This window comes from Sprattus sprattus, assembly GCF_963457725.1.
Source record: "Sprattus sprattus genome assembly, chromosome: 5".
NCBI lineage: Eukaryota > Metazoa > Chordata > Actinopteri > Clupeiformes > Clupeidae > Sprattus > Sprattus sprattus.
Window position 1 is genome coordinate 20,697,800 of NC_137924.1, and position 20,933 is coordinate 20,718,732.

General features: G+C 40.1%; 2 protein-coding genes across 3 annotated transcripts in view; both read right to left on the bottom strand.

Annotated features, from left to right (window-relative positions):
- Positions 1-684: 684 nt before the first annotated feature.
- The window catches only part of LOC308365186 (gamma-crystallin M3-like), a gene marked incomplete at both ends in the record, with an annotated part of 39,102 nt that continues 18,853 nt past the window's right edge, over positions 685-20,933 (bottom strand). Inside the window, 2 exons of one of the 2 annotated variants that reach the window (XM_080838539.1) lie at positions 685-963; positions 1,064-1,315. In XM_080838539.1, the coding sequence (XP_080694665.1) occupies positions 685-963; positions 1,064-1,315 (531 nt within the window). Of the gene's footprint in view, positions 964-1,063; positions 1,316-17,072; positions 17,352-17,453; positions 17,706-20,933 lie in introns of those variants that run through there. The other variant, XM_080838540.1, reaches the window with a different exon arrangement.
- On the bottom strand, positions 11,631-12,274 carry LOC308365193 (gamma-crystallin M1-like; the record flags this gene model as incomplete). The annotated part of the gene is made up of 2 exons (XM_080838548.1): positions 11,631-11,909; positions 12,011-12,274. The coding sequence occupies 2 exons, from the start codon at positions 12,272-12,274 to the stop codon at positions 11,631-11,633; spliced, it is 543 nt and encodes a 180-aa protein (XP_080694674.1).

The window sequence follows — 20,933 nt, forward strand, 5'->3', positions numbered from 1 at the left end:
ATGTTATGTGTAAATCGTGTCAATAGGGTGAATGTATGGTTATGGCAACAGTTGTGAACTTTGTGGTGGATTAATGTATTTATGAATATAATATATGAGGATCATTGTATGACTAATGCGGGGAAAGTTACCCCTTTAACATGGTTACCTCCGATTGGAGCTTATTGGTCCAATTTAATGTAATGGGCAGCCTTATTTAAACCTGCCTCATTCCTTTGCACAGGGAGAGAGGAGAAGTACTGACTTGGTGTTAGGTGAAGTACATGAATTGTGAAATACTTGTGGAATACTTTTTGCATACTTTTTGAATAACTGTTGCTGGGCTGTTACAACTAGTAAGCTAGTTTCGAGTACTGTTTATGTACGGATTTCTGTTTGTTTGTTTTTGTATATATCTTTGGTGCTGCTCAACTTGAATACAAATATATATTTTTTTTTATACAAACTGTCCTCTTGTGCATCGTGGTTTGTTCTCTACACCACTATCTCTGGTCGCCACATCCCAAATAACGTGGGGTGACCGAGCGGTCCCTCACAAGAAGGTATGAGAGCTTACTGTGTGCTTAATGCTACAATTTTATTCCTGTATAAAAATGAATAAATTGAACTAACACTGCTTTTCCAAGAGTTTAAACATTTTATTGACAATCCACTGTTTCTAAAGGGTTACTACACATGGCGTGCCTAATTACAGGAATCCATGATGCGCCTCATGCTCATAAATCTGGAGTTGCTGGATCCCATGTCCCTGAAGTTTCTGTACTCGCCAGGCCTCATGTACATCATCCTGCCTCTGAAGTTGGGCTGCTCATACATGAGCCAGTGGCCATCCATAACGTTGCAGGACTGGCAGTCAGACATACGATGGCGATCCATGATGGAGTCACAGTCATCCATCAGCTCCATACTCTGGCCACCGAAGTTCTCTCTCTCGTAGATCTTCATTCTGAACTGACCTCTGTGCTGTATTGGAGATAGGTAAAACGTAGTAGTTGTAGTACCTACTACAGTAAGCTATATATCATGTGGTCAGAATAGACAAAATATTGATAAAAACAATTACCATTGGGATCATACGGCAGGACTTGATGTTGTCGAACATCATGCCCATGCTCTGCATGCGCATGTAGTCGGGATACTCGCCCCTCTTCATGAAGTACTGTTGACCCATGAAGTTGGGACGCTCGTACACCATGAAGCAGCCGCTCTCCACCCTGCAGGACTGGCAGCGGTTGAAGTGGGAGGACATGTCGGAACAGTCGCTCATGCACTCATAAGAGCGCCCCTGGAAGTTCTTGTCCTCGTAGAAGATGATCTGAAATAACATTAATTTATCTACCTTTAGATGTGTCTTTATTGCATTTATACATGTTGTAGGTAAAAGTATATAATTGAGTTTGTTTAATTATAATGACTCATTGACGATGTATGAGTCACATATTAATTCCCTGAAAATGTGTTTCGTGTAAATGTAATGTTCATTCATATGAATATTCAGTATCAATATCTCTATATTTCAGTTTTTACTGAGAAGATAATATTCCAGAGCTTGACTTACCTTGCCCATCATGGTTGCGGTTGTGGTGTTTCTGTCTCAGGATTGCACAGCTTTGACACTGACCTTCTAGGGCTTTTATACTTGACCCTGTGCCGTAAAAAATGTGCATCTATTGTTTAAAGTCCTGACAGAGCAACATGGCATAACAGGCCTGGCCTGCGCTTCACAATTCAAAGTGGCCTCTAAAGGGTTATTATTTGCCATTGTGTGCATTTTACACAAATGTTACTGCATAGTTTATTGCGTTTTAAGCCCATATACATTCTTTTCTAAGCATTTAAATGTGGAGTTTGTGTTATCTTATACAATGTTGTTGGCGACATGCTTATTATACATTGGACATTGTAATTCATTATTTTAAGGTTTATTGGTGTAAGATTGACCAAACTGATCAAACTTTTTGATGTGAGATGAATGTATTTGGATGGTAGCCTGAGACAGCACACGTCAATGCCTTTGGGCATCTGGAAAAACTACAAATCTCTGTGAGACAGGGATGACACCAATATGGTCACAGCATACGTCTAATTTTTAAATAAATAACATTGGCAAGGATGTTTATGATAAAACAAGCAAGTCGACAACTTTCCTAACACAGCCAAACATTAAGGTAATAGATTATTTCTGACCAGTTCAACAGAAAGAAGATCAGCTCGACATCTCACTTCCATCCTTTTGTAACCTTTAGCTCTTCCTTTACAGTTTATACTTCATTGTTGCTTCAAACTCAAAAGGCAGTCTAATTTAGACTAGAGCTCGACCAATTGATCGGCTTGTAGATATCCGCCAGAGCTAATTACAGTGAAATTGGTATCTGTGTTTATAACAGCGAGAAACAATAGGTAAAAAATAAACAGAGAGGTGAAGATTGCTCCCATACTTATATTACCACCCAGATATTAAACAATCATTAAAACTATGTTAAAGGTGAGGAACGCAAATCTAATCCAATAAATAACAAAATTCAAATTGAATGAATGTCGCCTCACGTTCTACTAGCTGTGTGCGCTGAAATAAATTACTGAAATAAATTACTAAGTGGTCCTGGGCAAATCCATCAATAGGTAGGAGTGGAAATTGTGAAAGACACAGAAAGGTCATGTTGGAAGGCTAAACGACAAAATTGATTGATGTTTTTTGTGACTGACCTATACCTGGTTGGTACCACTTTACAATAAGACTCCATTATAAATGGTTTATAAATAGGTTATTAATAAGGTTGTAAACACTTTGTAAGTCATTAATAAGCCCTTATAAATGAGTTATGAACACAGTTTTTATAAGTCGATGCCGGCTCACTATTTGGGAAGATCCCCATCTTGGCAACCCACTGTCTATCCCTTAACTTGCTCTACTAGCCCAGATGATGATGTGTAAAGTGGTACTTCATGGGGTTTTATGTGGACTAGACCTTGTTTTTCCAGTAATTACATTAATAATAGAACTCTCATAAATATTATAACCATTGAGAATTCTTATACTTAAAGGGAAACATTTTCAACCTGGCCCAATTTTTAGATCTTTTTGGGTCCAAAGTTTTACAAAGGACAATTAAGAATTGAAATCGGTCCAGTATTAAATTAGAAAGCTATAACCGGAAACTACAAAATGGCTGTACAACGCAATCCCATGAAATATGCAGTAAACTTAAAGTAAACCTCTTTTTACAACACTGACAGGCTCATCATGCAATTATAAGTGCCTGACTACATGGGAAGGGTTTACCCCAATAACTGTAAAGAAACTAAAATGGAGGGAATTACTTTCTTTAGTTACTTTCTACAGAAACTGAAACTTTTAAGGAACTTAAGGAAATTAGGCTACACATCACTACTAACCTCTTACCTGTCCGCTATATTATACATAAATAAATTCCTGAAAGAATGTAGCTTGATTTCAGGTATGTTTATTAGGCCCATATATGGTAAATAATGTTTCTGCAACAGACTTTAGCAGACACAAAGGATGAAGTGGTGATGACAGTTTATTCAGAGCCAAGCCAAGGGAACAGGGCTAGAGATTGAATGTCCAAAACGGGAAAAACACAGAAGATAATATCTAGAGAAAGCAAACGATCATGTGGTGATGACAGTACGTTTGGACAGACAGTCTTCTCAGTATGCGCCTTTAATTACTGGAATACACTCCCTACTGATGTGAGGGAGTGCGCCAGTATTTCAGTGTTCAAAAACAAACAAACAAAAAATTGATAAAAAATGACCAAACCGGCAACCATAATAAGGCCACTGCATTACTCACACCATAACTTCTTTTTATGTCAAACACATTGTCTGTCTGGTTTTTACAATTTGTAACTGCACTGCATTGTCACACGGTTGTTTACCTGGTATGTATGTCTGGTTTTTACAATTTTTTTTCTTAACTGCACTGTTTTGTCAAACTGTTGCTTATCTTTTTTTATTATTATTATTACATTTTTTTTAAATTATATAATTTTTTATTATTATGTCTTTTTTTATTTCCATATCTCTCTGTCATGCCATGCCAAGGGACAACAGATGAAAACTAACTAACCTAGATCATTCTGGTCCATTTACATTTTCTGGGAAATGTTTTATCAATGTGCACTGTCCCTTTTCAAATAAACGTATAAATATAAATACAAATACAGTTTATTCAGAGAGCCAAGCCAAGGTAACAGGGTTAGAGATTGAATGTCCAAAACGGGAAAAACACAGAAGATAATATTTAAACTACGGAGAAAGCAAACGATCAGGTGAGGCTGGAGCGCTGCACTGAGGTATAGAGTCAACTGGTCCGAAGCTGTTGTCTTCAGGTTTGTAGACTTAGTGATACGATGTCAGACAGGAAAGTGAGGGAAATGAGGAGTATGTAGTGTGGGTGACAGGTGCAGGGGATTGTGTAATCAGGAGATTGGAACGGTGACAGGTGAGTGTGATTACGTCTGATTCACACTATATGCATTGGAATGCGTTATTCCCACAAGGTTGATGGAGCACCATCCACTTTGAATGGGGTGAAGTCATCCGTTGCCGTACTGAATTGCAGCTCCGTTGGGTTCCATTGCGATGCGTTGCATGCGTTACTTGCGGCAAGAGTTGAAATTGTTCAACTTTTCGAGAGGCAACACATGTGTAAGCCAATCAAATTGCCTTTCAGGCATAACTGTCAGCACAGGCACTGGCCAATCAGATTGCGATTATCCTCATGTCTAAAGAGCGCAAAGCTAAAATAAACTCCGTAGATGGCCCTATTTGTACCTAAAAATAGTTTGTTTGACTTTTTTTTGCTTAGATTTTTTAAATGTTACCAAGAAGTAGACACTGTACAAGGTGTCTGAGCCACCTTTTTAATGTAAGAATGCTACTACTCACAAGGAAAACCGCTTGCTAGTGGCATGATTGGTTTGTTGACCTGTCAATCTCACTATAACGTCTCCGTTATCAATACAACTCAATGCGGTAGACCAGGGGTGTCAAACTCAAATACACAGAGGGCCGAAATAAAAAAAAAATGGGTGTAGGTCGAGAGCCGGACAGTGGGGCAAGCGCTCCCTAAATTGACGTATGCTACCAACGCGGGACAGTGCATTGTGGGACTTGCAGTATTTGTGGTGCGTTCGACACGTAGTGTGAGCTTGGCATTAGTATTCGGGTGAATGTGAATGTGACTGAGGCAGGTGCAGGAAATCAGGGGATTGGGAAGGTGAATGAGGCATGTGAGTCAGAAGGGGGCCTGGCAGGAGCTGGGTTCAGCGCTGACGTGACGGTCAAGGCCACGGCAATGATTACATTTTCGAGGTTTCAACTTATAACAAATTGGATACTTTATAGTAACTCAAATAGTAAATAATCTGTTCAAGACACTGTAGAGGTCCAACTTCAACAATAAATAACTCAAAACAGTTTCAACTGCAGTCTCTCAGATTTAGATCAAGGTTCAGCAAGTATCTGAAAAATCCAAATAACAAAAAATTATATATACATCAAGTCATAGATCAAGTCCCTAAAGTTCATCCTGTAATTCTCAGATCCATGAAAAATTGAACCTGTCCCATCAAAGCTTAACTCTTTCCTAGCTTTCCTATAGGTACATGCAAAGAGCTATTCTGCTTGGCTACTCCCTTTGATGTTGCCCTATTTAAGCAGTTATGTAATGCCATAGCACCCTAGTGGAGCTCAAAGCCTTTCAAATTATGGCAAGAGGATTTGAGTCTCTCATTGATTAGTGCCAATGTGGCAATGAAGGAAGGTAATTGGGTGAATTTGTAATACCGACTACGCCACCTAGGGGAAGGGAGGCCTGCCCTAGGACAAGAACTAGACTAAACTAACCCCCTGAGGGTAAAAGGAGCACACAGGTTCGTTACACTCAAGGAGCCAGAGACATGAGTTACAACAATAATATTTATTCAACAAAACACATCAATACCACAACAAATCACAATTGACACGATAAATCGGACACTGTTGACAATCAGGTTAGACTTACACCGACACACATTGACCAGGGGACTACTATGGGGGCACGGTAGCAACGTTGGGGAATGAGCACACGGCTATTGGGCGAGTTACCTGGCCTCAAGGGGAAGGGAGCCAGAGCAGGGCAGATGCTTACCACCGTGGTCTGGACTACTGCCAGACAGAGGGGGAGGGGGTCGAGAAAATAGACACCACACGTGAGAAACACTGCAGTTCAAAGAAAAGGCACCCAATGTGCACACAGCAAGGGGGAGTGAAGGCCTCCACCACGAAACCAGTCCTCCGCTCACGTGGGCCACACTGCTCCTGTCTGGCAAAGGGGAGGAGAGGCACAGGCACTGAGTAACCGAGTGATGCTACACCAGCACCTAAGTATACAGCAGTATATACTAGCAATAAGCTAATGGCTACTTATCTTAGGGGCCAAGCTTTAGCTGCTCCAGCGCCGTAAGGACTAAAGGTCAGGCCAGGGAAGAACAGCCTCCCTGGTCACAGTATCAGGATTAAACCCACATGCAAACGCACGCCGACACACACACACATACACGCATAAACACAAGCAAAAGCATGAGCACATGCACAGCCAGCAGCAACCCTGACAGGCCCACCACAGAGCATACAGATAGGGCGCCTGCAAGTTAGGCCAGAGAGAACGGCGACATGCATGAAAAACAACAAACACAGAGACAAAAACGTCCCAACACGAGACACTGACAGAGCCTAGTGGCTAGCTAGCCAGACCACAGACAAACAAAATAGCCCAACACTTAAGGAAGAATGAAAGATACCACAAAAGGTAACGATAAAAACAAACACTAATCGGGACAAAGCAGCAGTCTCTTAGGACGTGGAAACAGCCAATGAGAAACACCAGCATACAGGCCAATCTGTAAAATACAACGGAGCTCAAGCTGGCGAACCTATGCTCCACTTTGCAGGTATGATGAGGGGAGACAGCGCACTCACCGCTCGCTACTGCTGACAGCACACTGAAGCAAACGAGTTTCTCATGTAGCGATAAACCGGGCAAGAATGGCAGAAGCGAAACCAACCGCACTGTTGTACCAGCGATTTCACCTCCACACCGTTACCGGAGTCCCACGTCACTAACCAGGAAGTCCTCTCACCGGTGAAAGACGTACCGGTCAGTCTAGGGCCACTTCCTTCAATTCAAATCCATGGCCCGCCCCATAATCAACAACCGGCTGTCAATCAAATTGACTCACAGGGGAAACTCATCTCACCACACCATGACTTGCCTTTCTTCTATGTTCCTGTCATAGAACAGTCAAGTAACTTATTAATCCACAAAACAGCTATCAAGCGCATTTTCTCTCCTCAAGCGTGAGCAATACATACTTTAGCATCTTCCCCTAAAAAAGCCTTATAAAGTGTGTGTTCAATCTTTCATATTGGTAAAGTAAGAAACCATGTACCCACCAGATGGCAGAACCAGATTTGAGATCTTATGTTGTGACAGATCATTACAAGGCAATATATAATCTGAGTAAATAATGCAAAGTGGCTTTTACAGCATTAAGAAACAAGGTGACAAGAGAACTTAGAAAAGCCGAGGCACATTATTTCCTTGAGATAATCAGAAATTCTAAAGGAGACTCAAATATGGCAACAAATAAAGAAAATAATTGGAAAAACAATGTTTGAAAACAGATAGAGCTCAGGATCAATGACAGTCTTTCACATGATCCGCCCATGGTGGCTGAACTGCCAGATGAGTATTTTGTGGATTCTGTGGCTGCTGTTGCCAACAGTTTCCTTTCACACTAGCAGTATGGTGGCATTTCTCATAATCCAACTGTGCCCATATTTAACCTTGAAAGGGTATCTGAAGAACAATTAAAGAACATCATTGAATCATTCAAACCCAAAGAGTCAATGGACATCTTTGAAATGGACTCTGCCATGGTTAAAAACCTTTGCCTGTTGTTAAAAAAGCCTACTACCCATATTGCTAACCTGTCATTCTCTTCAGAATACTGGAAACCTGCAGTTGTAGTTCCTTTCTTTAAAAATGGTGATCCTCACTCAGCAGCCAATTACAGACATATTAGTATACTTCTCATCAGAGACGTGCACAGGAGTGGGCTAAGGTTGCTCGGGCAACTGCCTGTTTGCCCTCCTCAACTGAAGTTGCCCCTCCGAAGGAAATACAGTATATATATTTGCGATCAGGGGACGGGGGCGTGGCAGCAACGGTTAGTGGGAGTTTAAAATGATATTGTAAAATTTGCGATCAGATGACGGGGGCGTGGCAGCGGCCGTGACTAAAATGTATGTGTTGCCCCTTTTTTCCAGGGCAGAGCAACTGCCCTTCAAAATTCCTGTGCACGTCCCTGCTTCTCATAGTGTCTAAAGTTTTGGAAAAATTAGCAGTAGAGCACCTAATTTATCATCTTAACTCTAATCAGCTTTTACACCCCATGCAGCATGGTTTTAGAACAAACCACTCCACCTTTGGGTGAGATAAGAATAACATAGAGGTCGCTGCTAGGCTTACAAAGGTCATGGTGTCTGACTGTTTAAACAAATGTTGTCTTCAGCTTAACAATTCCAAAACCGTTGCTATATTTTTTTCTAAAACCAGCAAGTCTCACACTGAACCCGATGTGTTTATTTCTGATCAATGAATCAAGATTGTGAAGGAATACAAATATCTTGGTATCTTGATTGATAATCAATTTACTTTTAAAAAACATGTAAAAAAATATGCAAAAAAATTTAAATTCACCATGGCCAACTTTAGGTATCTTAGAAATCACATGTCCACCGAGGCTGCTAAAAAATGTACATGTTCTTGCTGATTTCATCTCACATTAACAACTGCTTACCCACCTGGGGCCGTATTCACAAAGCCTTTTATCTTACCACTAGGAGTACTCCTAACTTGCGCTAAAACCTTTTACGTAGGAGTAATTTCTTAAAAGTGATTCACAACGGCTCTGAGACCTACTCATACTAAGGATAATACCAACTCCTAAGCTTAAAATAAAAACTCTGTTGCTATGGATGACGTCGCTTCTCATGCACGAGTTTAGAAGGGGTGAGGACGGTGATTGGTTGTTGACAGGCTCTCTCATTAAAAACTCAGTCCTAACATCCCCCTAACGATCCCACTAAATAAACAGAAAATAAGAGAATAACCTAGGCTTCAAATGAAGTCATATTAAATAGTTATGGACAGTGCACTTAGCAGAATGCACACGCATGATGACAAGTTTGTGCATCCAACGAGAATTGCCGAAAAAAACACGGAAATTGCATGAAATCAAAGAAGTAATAATTAAAGCACCCTGCAAACTATGCGTGAGGCATGGGAGGACTTATGTGTTAACATAAATGCTTCATTCCCTGCCGTGTGTCGCTCTGTCGATGACTGCGAGAAGCGGTGGTATGCGCTCCAGTCACAATGTAGGATGGAGATTGCGGAGTGGACTTTAAAAGAGCCGTCGCGGCTACAGGTATTGTGTCACCAAAATAGGCCTCATGCGTATACTTGCATGTTGTAGTTCAACTGTGCTCCCGGTTGTGGATTGAGGAAGGGTGTCAAAAGCCATGTCTTGCATGGATGGCCACTGTCAGCCAACAAGTGGCATCCAGCAGGTACATGGTGCCGCTCAAAAAGCTGGCGCAGACCGCGCTCTCCATTAAAATGCGCGAATCGTGAGTAGATCCAGGCCACTTCGCAACAATATCCATGATTGTGAAATTTGGATCAAACACTATCTGTGTATTAATTGAATGTACCTTTTTGCGGTTTACAAAGACGTCCTCATCTCTGGATGGAGCAATTATTTTAATGTGTGTTCCATCGATGGCACCCACGACACCGGGCATTCCTGCAAACGCCATGAAATTGACCTTGATCCTTTGAAGTAGGCGATTGTCCAAAGGGAACCGGATAAACTGTTGTACAATGTGTGGTCTACAGAGTGCGGTGATTGTTTGATGAATGAATCGGCTTGATTGCGATATTCTGAAGTCGTCTGCGTTGCAAAGTTGCATTTTCCCCGTAGCCAAAAATCTTAATGTTATCAAACATTTAACTTCCGGACTGATTGGGTTGTTTCGGATAGTTGGAGACGTGATTGCATCCCGCACTAATCCTAGAAAAATGTTGATGCCTTCACGGTTTAAACGATATCTTCTCAACAATTCAGAGTCGTTCATTGTCTCCAACACGTTACGTCTGGCTTCAGCCATTTTAAGACTTTTTGTGAATAGGTCTTAGTGACTTAGGAGTCCTCATGAGGAGTTTTAAGCTGTCCTAGACTTAGGTGCTACTTTTAGGGATAAAATATTTTGTGAATTGCTCTTAGTAAAAAAAAATAGGAGTCCTAAATTTAAGACTGACACGCCCATTATTTTTAGGAGTTTCTCCTAAATTCGCCACTTATGAGCTACTTTTAGCCCTAAGATTCTTTGTGAATACGGCCCCTGGTCTACTGCCAACTCCACTACCCTTAAACTAGTCATGTCTTTACAAGCAGTCTCTCAAAATACTTGACAAAAAAAAACTGCTGTTTAATGTTTAAAATCTAGTTTAACCTGGCCCCCCAACCACTATGCAGTCTAGTGAAGTTTAGAACAGCAGCAACGAGTGCTACTCGAGGGGCAGCAAGAGGAGACTGTGATATTTCTTTAAAAAAAAGTGTTTTTGGAAAGTCAGTTTTCTCAGTTAGGTCAGCCTGGGAATGGAACCATCTCCCACAGAACATTAGAGAATCAACCTCTTTCAACTGCTTTAAAAGAAAACTGAAAACATGGTTGATAAATAACCACAAATGTGTTCATTAGTGGGTAAGAAGTAGAACTTGTATATATGGGGATTGTATTTTTTCTTATTTTCTTATATTTTATCTTATCTATGTTGTTTTCTGTTATTTTTGATTTATTTATTGTCAATGTTATGTTTGATATATACGTTAATGCCTTTTTTAGATTGTATAGACTTTTTCACTCTGGCAGGGGGACTGCCAATGGAAACTAGCCTTTTGGTTATAATTGAGTGCATTTACATTTTGATGTAAATGTGCACTGTGCTTCTTGATCAAATAAACAAATTGATTGATTGATTGTCTCAGTTTGTCCTTGAAAATAAGTTATTGCTATCTTTAGGCTATGACTAAGGCCGATGTATTCATGTTTATAAACACAGGGAAGAACGGTTTCGGCAAGACATTTCAATTCAGCATGGTTCAGGAAGTAAACTAGCCTTTTGCCTTTTTACAGCAGTTATGGGCATGACCATCTGTTTGGCTCTGGTTTAGTTTCAATGCTGTTGAGAGTATTTGGCATGATGGATATATATTCGTCTGAGGAGTGAGCTATGCTTCTGTGTAGCTATTCACATTGTTAGGTCTTGTATGGTCTATAAGTCTTCTTCAGTTGCCATCTAAACAGTGGTTTAAGACTTTTACCTTTTTAAATGTCAGTATCTCCATAGAAGTTATGAGAACTTACTCTGTCCGTAATGCCAGATTATCATTCCTGTATAAAAATGAATAATAAAAACTAACACTGCTTTTCCAAGAGATTAAACATTTTATTGACGATGAACTGTTTCTAAAGGGTTAGCAAACATGCCGTGCCTAATTACAGGAATCCATGATGCGCCTCATGCTCATGAATCTGGTGTTGCTGGATCCCATGTCCCTGAAGTTTCTGTGCTCTCCAGGCCTCATGTACATCATTCTGCCTCTGAAGTGGGGCTGCTCGTACATGAGCCAGTGGCCATCCATCACGTTGCAGGACTGGCAGTCAGACATACGATGGCGTTCCATGATGGAGTCACAGTCATCCATCAGCTCCATACTCTGACCACCGAAGTTCTCCCTCTCGTAGATCTTCATTCTGAACTGTCCTCTGTGCTGTATTGGAGATGGGTCAAACTTAATAGTTGTAGTACCTACTACAATCAGCTTAACATCATGTGGACAGAATAAACAAAATATTGATTAAAAAAAATTACCATTGGGATCATACGGCAGGACCTGATGTTGTCGAACATCATGCCCATGCTCTGCATGCGCTGCATGTCATTGTACTCGCCCCTCTTTATGAAGAACTGGTTGCCCATGAAGTTGGAACGCTCGTACACCATGAAGCACCCGCTCTCCACCCTGCAGGACTGGCATCGGCTGATGTGGGAGGACATGTCGGAACAGTCGCTCATGCACTCATAAGAGCGACCCTGGAAGTTCTTCTCCTCGTAGAAGGTGATCTGAAATAACATACATTTATCTACATTTAGATTTTTCTTTATTGCATTAATCCATGTTGTAGGTCAAAATTGAGTCGGTTGAATCATAATGACTCATCAACGATGTATAAGTCACATATTAGTTTAGTAATCATTTTTTTCCGACAGCCATCAGATCATTTTATATTTAATACAGACTTGCACTAAACACTAAACACTTTATTGACTACAAGTCACACTTACCATATCTGTCACCTTACATATGTGCTTAAACAAAACTTTATGTATTCATTGTAAAGCACCTCAGGGAAGTACTGTTGTATATATTGTTTCTCTGGGAAGTACTTTAATCTACACCACCGCACTTTGTTGAACTCTTAATATTTATAAATATTTTTAAGCTATTCTTACTGTTTTTAAATAGTTGTAATATTGCTGTGTTATATGTTGTTTTTGTGTTGTATGTTGTCCCTCATCGCACCAACAGGAGAAGCACTCCAAATGTCGTTGAATGCAATAAAATAAAGTAAAACAATGAAGGCTTTTCTATTCTATATTAATTCCCTGAAAATGTGTCACGTGTAAATGTAATGTTCATTCATATGAATATTCAGTATCAATATATCTATATTTCAGTTTTTACTGATAAGATAATATTCCAGAGCTGGACTTACCTTGCCCATCATGGTTGCGGTTGTGGTGTTTCTGTCTCAGGATTGCACAGCTTTGACACTGACCTTCTAGGGCTTTTATACTTGACCTTGTTGCCGTGAAAAATGTGCATCTATTGTTTAAAGTCCTGACAGAGCAACATGGCATAACAGGCCTGGCCTGCTCTTCACAATTCAAAGTGGCCTCTAAAGGGTTATTATTTGCCATTGTTGGCATTTTACACAAATATGACTCTGATTTTGTTTTGTTTTATTAGTACATTGGAGGTTAACTCTAACATAACCAAAGAATGACAAAAAATTAATGACAAATTTCAACTGAAATATTGAGCGTTATCAGCCCATATACATTGTTTTTCTAAGCATTTGAAAACAATGTATATGTATGTGCATGTTAATAAAATGTTGTTGGCAAAATGCTTAATATACATTGGACAGTGTAATTTAATACAAGTTAGCTAAGTAAGGTTAAGTTTACAAACTTCCAAAGTTTATTGGCATGAGATTGATGAAAACTGATCAAAATTTTTAAATGTGAGATGAATGTTGGATGGTAGCCTTAGACAGCACGGGTTGATGACTTTGGGCATCTGGAAAAACTACAAATCTCTGTGAGACAGGGATGACACCGATAAGGCCAAGGCCTACGTCCTGACTTGAACCTGTGTCCCCGTGGGCAATGAAGACCGTAAATGGGGGGACTTATTGCCTTGTTTAATTAATAACATTGGCAATTATGTTTTTGCCAAAACCAGCGAGTCGTCAACTTTCCTTACACAGCCAAACATCAAGCTAATAGGTTATTTTTGACCAGTCCAACAGAAAGAAGATCAGCTCCATATCTCACTTGCATCCTTTTGTAACTTTTAGGTCCTAACCTCTACAGTCTATCATTTATTGTTACTTCAAACTCAAAAGGCAGTCTAATTTAAACTAGAGCCGACCAATTCATCGGCTTGTTGAAATCCGCCAGAGCTAATTACAGATAAATTGGTATCTGTGTTTATAACAGATTGCTTCTTCACATACATTACCACCCAGATAGTAAACAATAATTTAAACAATTTTAAAGGAGCAGTAAGCAGATCTAATCCAATACATTTTTGGTCAAATTTAGTAAATGTCTCCTTACGGTCTTCTAGCTGTGTGTGCTGAAAAACAAACTAAGTGGTCCTGGGCAAATCCATCAATAGGTAGGAGTGGACCAGAAGCTACTCATAAACTCTAGTAAGACAATTGTTAGACACAGAAAGGTCATGTTGGAAGGCCAAGACAAAATAAATGTATGTTTTTTGTGACTGGCCTAAACATGGTTTTATGTGGACTAAACCTTTTTTTCTAGTTATTACATAAGTAATTAGAACTCTCATAAATATAACAACCATTTAGAATTCTTATACTTAAAGGGAAACTTTTTCAGCCTGGCCTTTTAGATCTTTTTGGGTCCAAAGTTTTACAGAGGACAATTAAGAATCGAAATCGGTTGAATATTAAGTAAGAAAGCTAAAACCGGTAACTACAAAATGGCTGTACAATTTAATCCCATGAAGCATGCAGTGAACCTTAAGTAAACCGCTTTTTACGCCACTGACAGGCTCATAATGCAATTATAAGTGTCTGACTTTGTGGGAAGGATCCCTACAGAGATAGATCTGAAGCGCCTTGAGACAATTGTATAGTATGGCACTGTATAAATTAATTTAATTGTTTACCTCAATAACTGTTAAGAAACTAAAATGGAGGAAATCACTTTTTATAGTTGCTTTCTACATAAACTAAAACTTCTAAGGAAATTAAGGAAATAAGGCTACACATCACTACTAACCTCTTACCTGTCCGCTATATTATACATAAATAAATTCCCAAAAGAATGTAGCTTGATTTCAGGTATGTGTATTAGGCCCATCTATGTTAAATAATGTTTCTGTAACGGAGTCAGGAGACACAAAGGATGAAGTGGTGATGACAGTTTATTCGGAGAGCCAAGCCAAGGGAACAGGGAAATAACAGGGGCAAAATGTCCAAAACGGGAAAAGCACAGAAGATAATATTTAAACTACAGAGAAAACAAACGATGTGAGGCTGGAGCGCTGCACGGAAGTATGGAGTCGCTGAATGGAGGTTGGTTGATATGAAAATCAACAGGTCCGAAGCTGTAGTCTTCAGGTTTGTAGACTTAGTGATACGAGGTCCGACAGGGAAGTGAGCAAAGTGAGAAGTATATGTAGTGTGGGTGAGAGGTGCAGGTCATTAGGTAATCAGGAGATTTGAATGGTGACAGGTGAGTGTGATTACTATATGGGTGAATGTGACTGAGGCAGGTGCAGGCAATCAGGGGATTGGGAAGGTGATTGAGGCATGTGAGTCAGGAGGCGTGGCAGGTGCTGGGTTCAGCACTGACGTGACAGTCAAGGCCACGGCAATGATTACACTTTTGAGGTTTAAACTTATTACAAATTGGTCTCTTTATATTAACTCAAATAGTAAATGATCTGTTCAAGACACTGTAGAGGTCCAACTTCAACAATAAATAACTCAAGACAGTTTCAACTGAAGTCTCTCAGATTTAGTTCAAGGACTTCAGCAAGCATCTGAAAAATCCAAATAACAAAAAATGATATCAAGTCATAGATCAAGTCCCTTAAAGTTGAGTCTTACATTCTGTAATTCTCAGATCCATAAACAAATAAGGAGAAACAAAGGAGGGCCCAAAAAGAAAAAAAGTACACCTTTTCATATATATCCAGCCAAGCCAAACAAACAAAGGATTTTTATCACCCAAAATTCCCCTTCTCTTGCATTAAGGCCCAAAAATCTAATTATCATAAAAATCCACTATCTTCAAATAGGCAAGTAAGAGAGGTAAATAGTCCCCTTTCCTTGCACAACTCCAGGAAAAGTCCTGACAGCAAATTATATAGAGAAGAACAAATAAAGCTACAATGTCACCAATGTGATCTAGCTATTATGTATCTGTGGCAGTGCCACAAACTGTGGGCTGTTTGTATATATGTACAACATATTTAATAATTTTACAATGACAATGTAAGTTAGGTTATAGTAAATATTTTCATAATATGGACTTGAACCTAACAAGTAGCAAGTGTGCTTTTCATCATAGCACGTATCAGAATTCCCCTTGTTACACAAAAGGTAACAACACAATCAGAAATGAATATGCCATTTAACCTGTCCCATAAAAGCTTGGCTCTATCCTAGCCTTCCTATGGGAAAATGCAAAGAGCTATTCTGCTTGGCTACTCCCTATGATGTTGCCCTATTTAAACAGTAATGTAACACCACACCACCTAACGTGGAGGTCGTAGCCCTTCAAATTAGGGCCAGAGAATTTTACCTGAGTCTTTCATTGATTAGTGCCATGGCTTGCCTTTCTTCTATGCTCCTGTCATAGAACAGTCAAGTAACTTATTTATCCACAAAACTGCTATCAAGCTCATTTCCTCTCCTCAAGCATGAGCAATACATACTTTAGCATCTTCCCCTAAAAAAGCCTTATAAAGTGTGTTTTCAATCTGTGTTGTCATATTGGTGAAGTAAGAAACCATGTACCCACCAGATGGCAGAACCAGATTTGAGATCTGATGTTGTGACAGATCATTTCAAGGCAATATATAATTGTCTAAATAATGCAAAGTAACTGTTTCAGTTTCTCATTGTAAAGAAGTTATCGCTATCTTTAGGCTATAACTAATGCGGATGTATTATATTTATAAACACAGGGAAAAATGGTCACAAATTTAGCATGATTCAGGAAAGTAGATTAGCCTTTTGCCTATTTACATGGGCATGACCATGTATTTGGCTTTGGTTTAGTTTAGATGTTGTTGGGAGTATTTGGCATGATGGATATATATTAATCTGAGGTGTGAGCTATGCTTCCTTGTAGCTATTCACACTGTTAGGTGTTGTATGTTCTATACATTTTCTGCAGTTGACCTCTAAACAGTGGTTTAAGACTTGTACCTTTTTAAATGTCAGTATCTCCATAGAAGCTATGTATGCATCAGGTACTGTGTCCTTAATGCCAGAATACCATTCCTGTATAAACATGAATAATTAAAAGTAACACTGCTTTTACAAGATATTAAACATTTTATTGACGATCAAATGTTTCTGAAGGTTTAGCAAACATGCCGTGCCTAATTACAGGAATCCATGATGCGCCTCATGCTCATGAATCTGGTGTTGCTGGATCCCATGTCCCTGAAGTTTCTGTACTCGCCAGGCCTCATGTACATCATTCTGCCTCTGAAGTGGGGCTGCTCATACATGAGCCAGTGGCCATCCATAACATTGCAGGACTGGCAGTCAGACATACGATGGCGTTCCATGATGGAGTCACAGTCATCCATCAGCTCCATACTCTGACCACCGAAGTTCTCCCTCTCGTAGATCTTCATTCTGAACTGTCCTCTGTGCTGTATTGGAGATAGGTCAAACTCAGTATGTGTAGTACCTACTACAGTCAGCTATATATTATTTTGACAGAATATACTTAATATTGATTAAAAAAAACGTACCATTGGGATCATACGGCAGGACTTGATGTTGTCGAACATCATGCCCATGCTCTGCATGCGCATGTAGTCGGGATACTCGCCCCTCTTCATGAAGAACTGTTGACCCATGAAGTTGGAACGCTCGTACACCATGAAGCAGCCGCTCTCCACCCTGCAGGACTGGCAGCGGTTGAAGTGGGAGGACATGTCGGAACAGTCGCTCATGCACTCATAAGAGCGCCCCTGGAAGTTCTTTTCCTCGTAGAAGATGATCTGAAATAACATTAATTTCTCTACATTTAGATGTTTCTTTGTTGCATTAATACATGTTGTAGGTAAAAGTATATAATTGAGTTGGTTGAATTATAATGACTCATCAATGATGTATGAGTCAGATATTAATTCTGTATAAATGTAATGTTCATTTATAGTAATATTCAGTATCAATATCTCTATATTTCAGCTTTTACTGATAAGATAATTGTTGGACTTACCTTGCCCATGGTTGCAGTTGTGGTTGTGGTGTTTCTGTCTCAGGAATGCACAGCTTTGACACTGACCATCTAGTGCTTTTATACATGACCTCGTTGCCAAAGAAAATGTGCATCTATTGTTTAAAGTCCTGACAGAGCAACATGGCATAACAGGCCTGGCCTGCGCTTCACAATTCAAAGTGGCCTCTAAAGGGTTATTATTTGCCATTGTGTGCATTTGTGGGGTGAGGCCCATGACTACATTGTTTCTCTTCAATAGTAGAGGAGAAAATTCTCTCTGTACCTTTTTCTCACAAACTGCTCTGCAAAACAGGCATGAAAAGTACCACCTTCATTAAAGAGAATATGGGGTGTATTCAGATTAGTATTTTATCTTGCAGATAATACCTTCTGCCATATGGATTACAGCTTTAATGTATTTTACCTGAAATGCCCTAACAAGTTATTTAACACGGGTAGACACAGAAAATATTCAGGTGTACATATGGATAGTTGAAAAGTGAGCAGTTCTGCAAATATTTACTCACCAAAACAAACTTGTTTTATAATCATCTAATTTGGAAAGAAGGTAATACATGTATCATAACGTGTTAATTATCGGACGGCGTGCGTTATCGGCATACGTTCGCGTTGTCATGTGAATCCATTATAAATGTATAATTTTGATTGTTTAACAGAATGGCCGATGTTTGACACTGTCCGATAACTGACATAGCTACGCTACAAGTTTAGCCAAAGGGTCAGCCCCTTCAAGAACTGTCAAACAGGGTTCACTTGGGAATAAACCTAGGATTGGCCTAGAGTTAATTCTACCATTAAAGGACCTCACCAATTCTCAAGTTAAATTCCTGTTAAGAAGCGATCTGTTGCACTTTACAACATTGTTTTCCCTGCCAAAAGCATAATAAAAAATTAGGAATCTGCAGGGTTTCTTCTCGAGCTCAACAGGATAATGGTGGTAGTTGTCATTTACATATATGCATTCAGATGAGAGAGATGATTATTACAGTACATGCAGAGCAAATCACTGCACTGCTATCCAGTGGCTTCTTCTTCTTTGTACCTTTTTCTGCAATTAATCTGCAGTAACTTTGCGTAGGTCCTGTAAAAGACACTTCAACTATGTCTTTTTCATTTAGGGTAGGGTAGGGATCAGTGGCGGTTCTACATGGAATTACGCCCCGGGGGACCCCCCTCCGAGCGCCCCTTCCACCCCTGAGATGTCGACCTACGTTTATTAGTTCATTAAGCATAGCATTACCCTGTCACTGACAGGACAGTGTCCTAGCGTAGCTATGTCAGTTATCGGATAGTGTCAAACATTGGTCATTCAGTAAAACAATCAAAATGCTCAGTTAAATATCTTAGAATCAAACACCGGCACGCATCAACTATCGGACACATTCAGCGTTGGCGTGTTAACATTCACTCTTGTGAGTAACTATGGAAGGAAACACAAGCTCCCACAAAAATATTGCATTAAAGCTTTACTTGTGAAATGTTTTTACTCTTTAGACCTGATTTAAACTTGTGAAAAAGTGTTGTACTTTTGCGTGTACGTTAAAGTGTGGAACTCTTAGCAGCGCAACGAATATTTAATTTGGTCTTAAAGTTGTACTGTCAGATATTTTCTCTCCAAGGACTAACAATTGATATGCTCAGTTTAATAATGGATTAACATGACACGTGAACGTTTGCTGATAACACACGCAGTCTGAAAATAAACATTGTTTGGATAACTGGCTAGCTAGCGCAGCTAGTGAATAGCTAACGTAAACTAGTTTTAACTAGTGATGGCAGTCTGACACTGAAGCGCCGGAACGTGATTCAAACCATAAACTACACGAACCATCAAACCACTGCTTCGAAGGTTGCTTTGGTACGGAAAAATCACGTGACATATGACGTGCGAACCAGCAACTGCTTCATTCACTGAATGAACCAGCTGAGTGGTTCATAGCGCATCACACGGACCAGTCAGGTGCCGCTACCAACTAGCAAGAGTCTGAATAGAGGCGCCTTCAAAGCATTAAAAATTCCCTGACTGTTCCCTATCAACCATAACTTGTTGTTACACAAGCACACCCAACCTGTGCCATATTTTCCCAGCACATCCGAATCCCCAAGCACATCCTTTCCCCAAGCACTCTCTCCCCAATAACACAATATACAAAAAATAATGAATCTTTATTTGCAAAAATATATTTATATATCACAATCTTTGTTTACGGGTGCATGTGTGTACAAACACACACACAAACATAGAGTGGGGGGGGGGGGGGGATTTGGTGCGTGCACTGTACACTAGATTGTTGTCTTAATACCTCCTGCCACTGTCTAGCTGGGTTAATTTAGTTGCAACCTTGGCACTTCACCAGGAGAGGTCGCTGTTACTGAAGCTTCAAGTAATGAACCGATTTTTGAAGCAATGTGCCTAATGGTTCAATGCTTCGCCAAAGCTTCATCTGCCCATCACTAGTTTTAACCTGAGCAGGGACCAGATGTAATATATGGGACATGACACTTTCAAGGACCTATTGAAGCACTTTCTATTCACGCCGGAAGGCCAAATTGCGACGAATCACCGTACTGAGCCCGCCCCCTCAGGTACCCATAAATAGGGGGTGATTACGTTGCTCATCCTCTGAAGACTCTGAGCAATGAGCCTACCAGAAAAAAACACGCACCGTGCACGCAACGCATGTTACATCTGGTCCCTGCTAAGGGAACCGATGTTACATACGTAACCGAGATGTTCCCTATCGCAGCTTGACTGCGATGTAACATATGGGACCGAGTCCATTCACCGTGCAACAGTGTCGGCCATCATACATACGCACACACCAACCTATTCGCCTTACCCTCAGAGAGGTTCATGCGGCGTGCGGAGTGTGGCGGTGCGCCTTATACAGGGTATGAATTCAACTTAAGTGAAACGGGATCACTGATCCCTTGCTTATGAAACTTACACCCAACTGCGCCATCCGCCTTTAATACATAAAGGGAG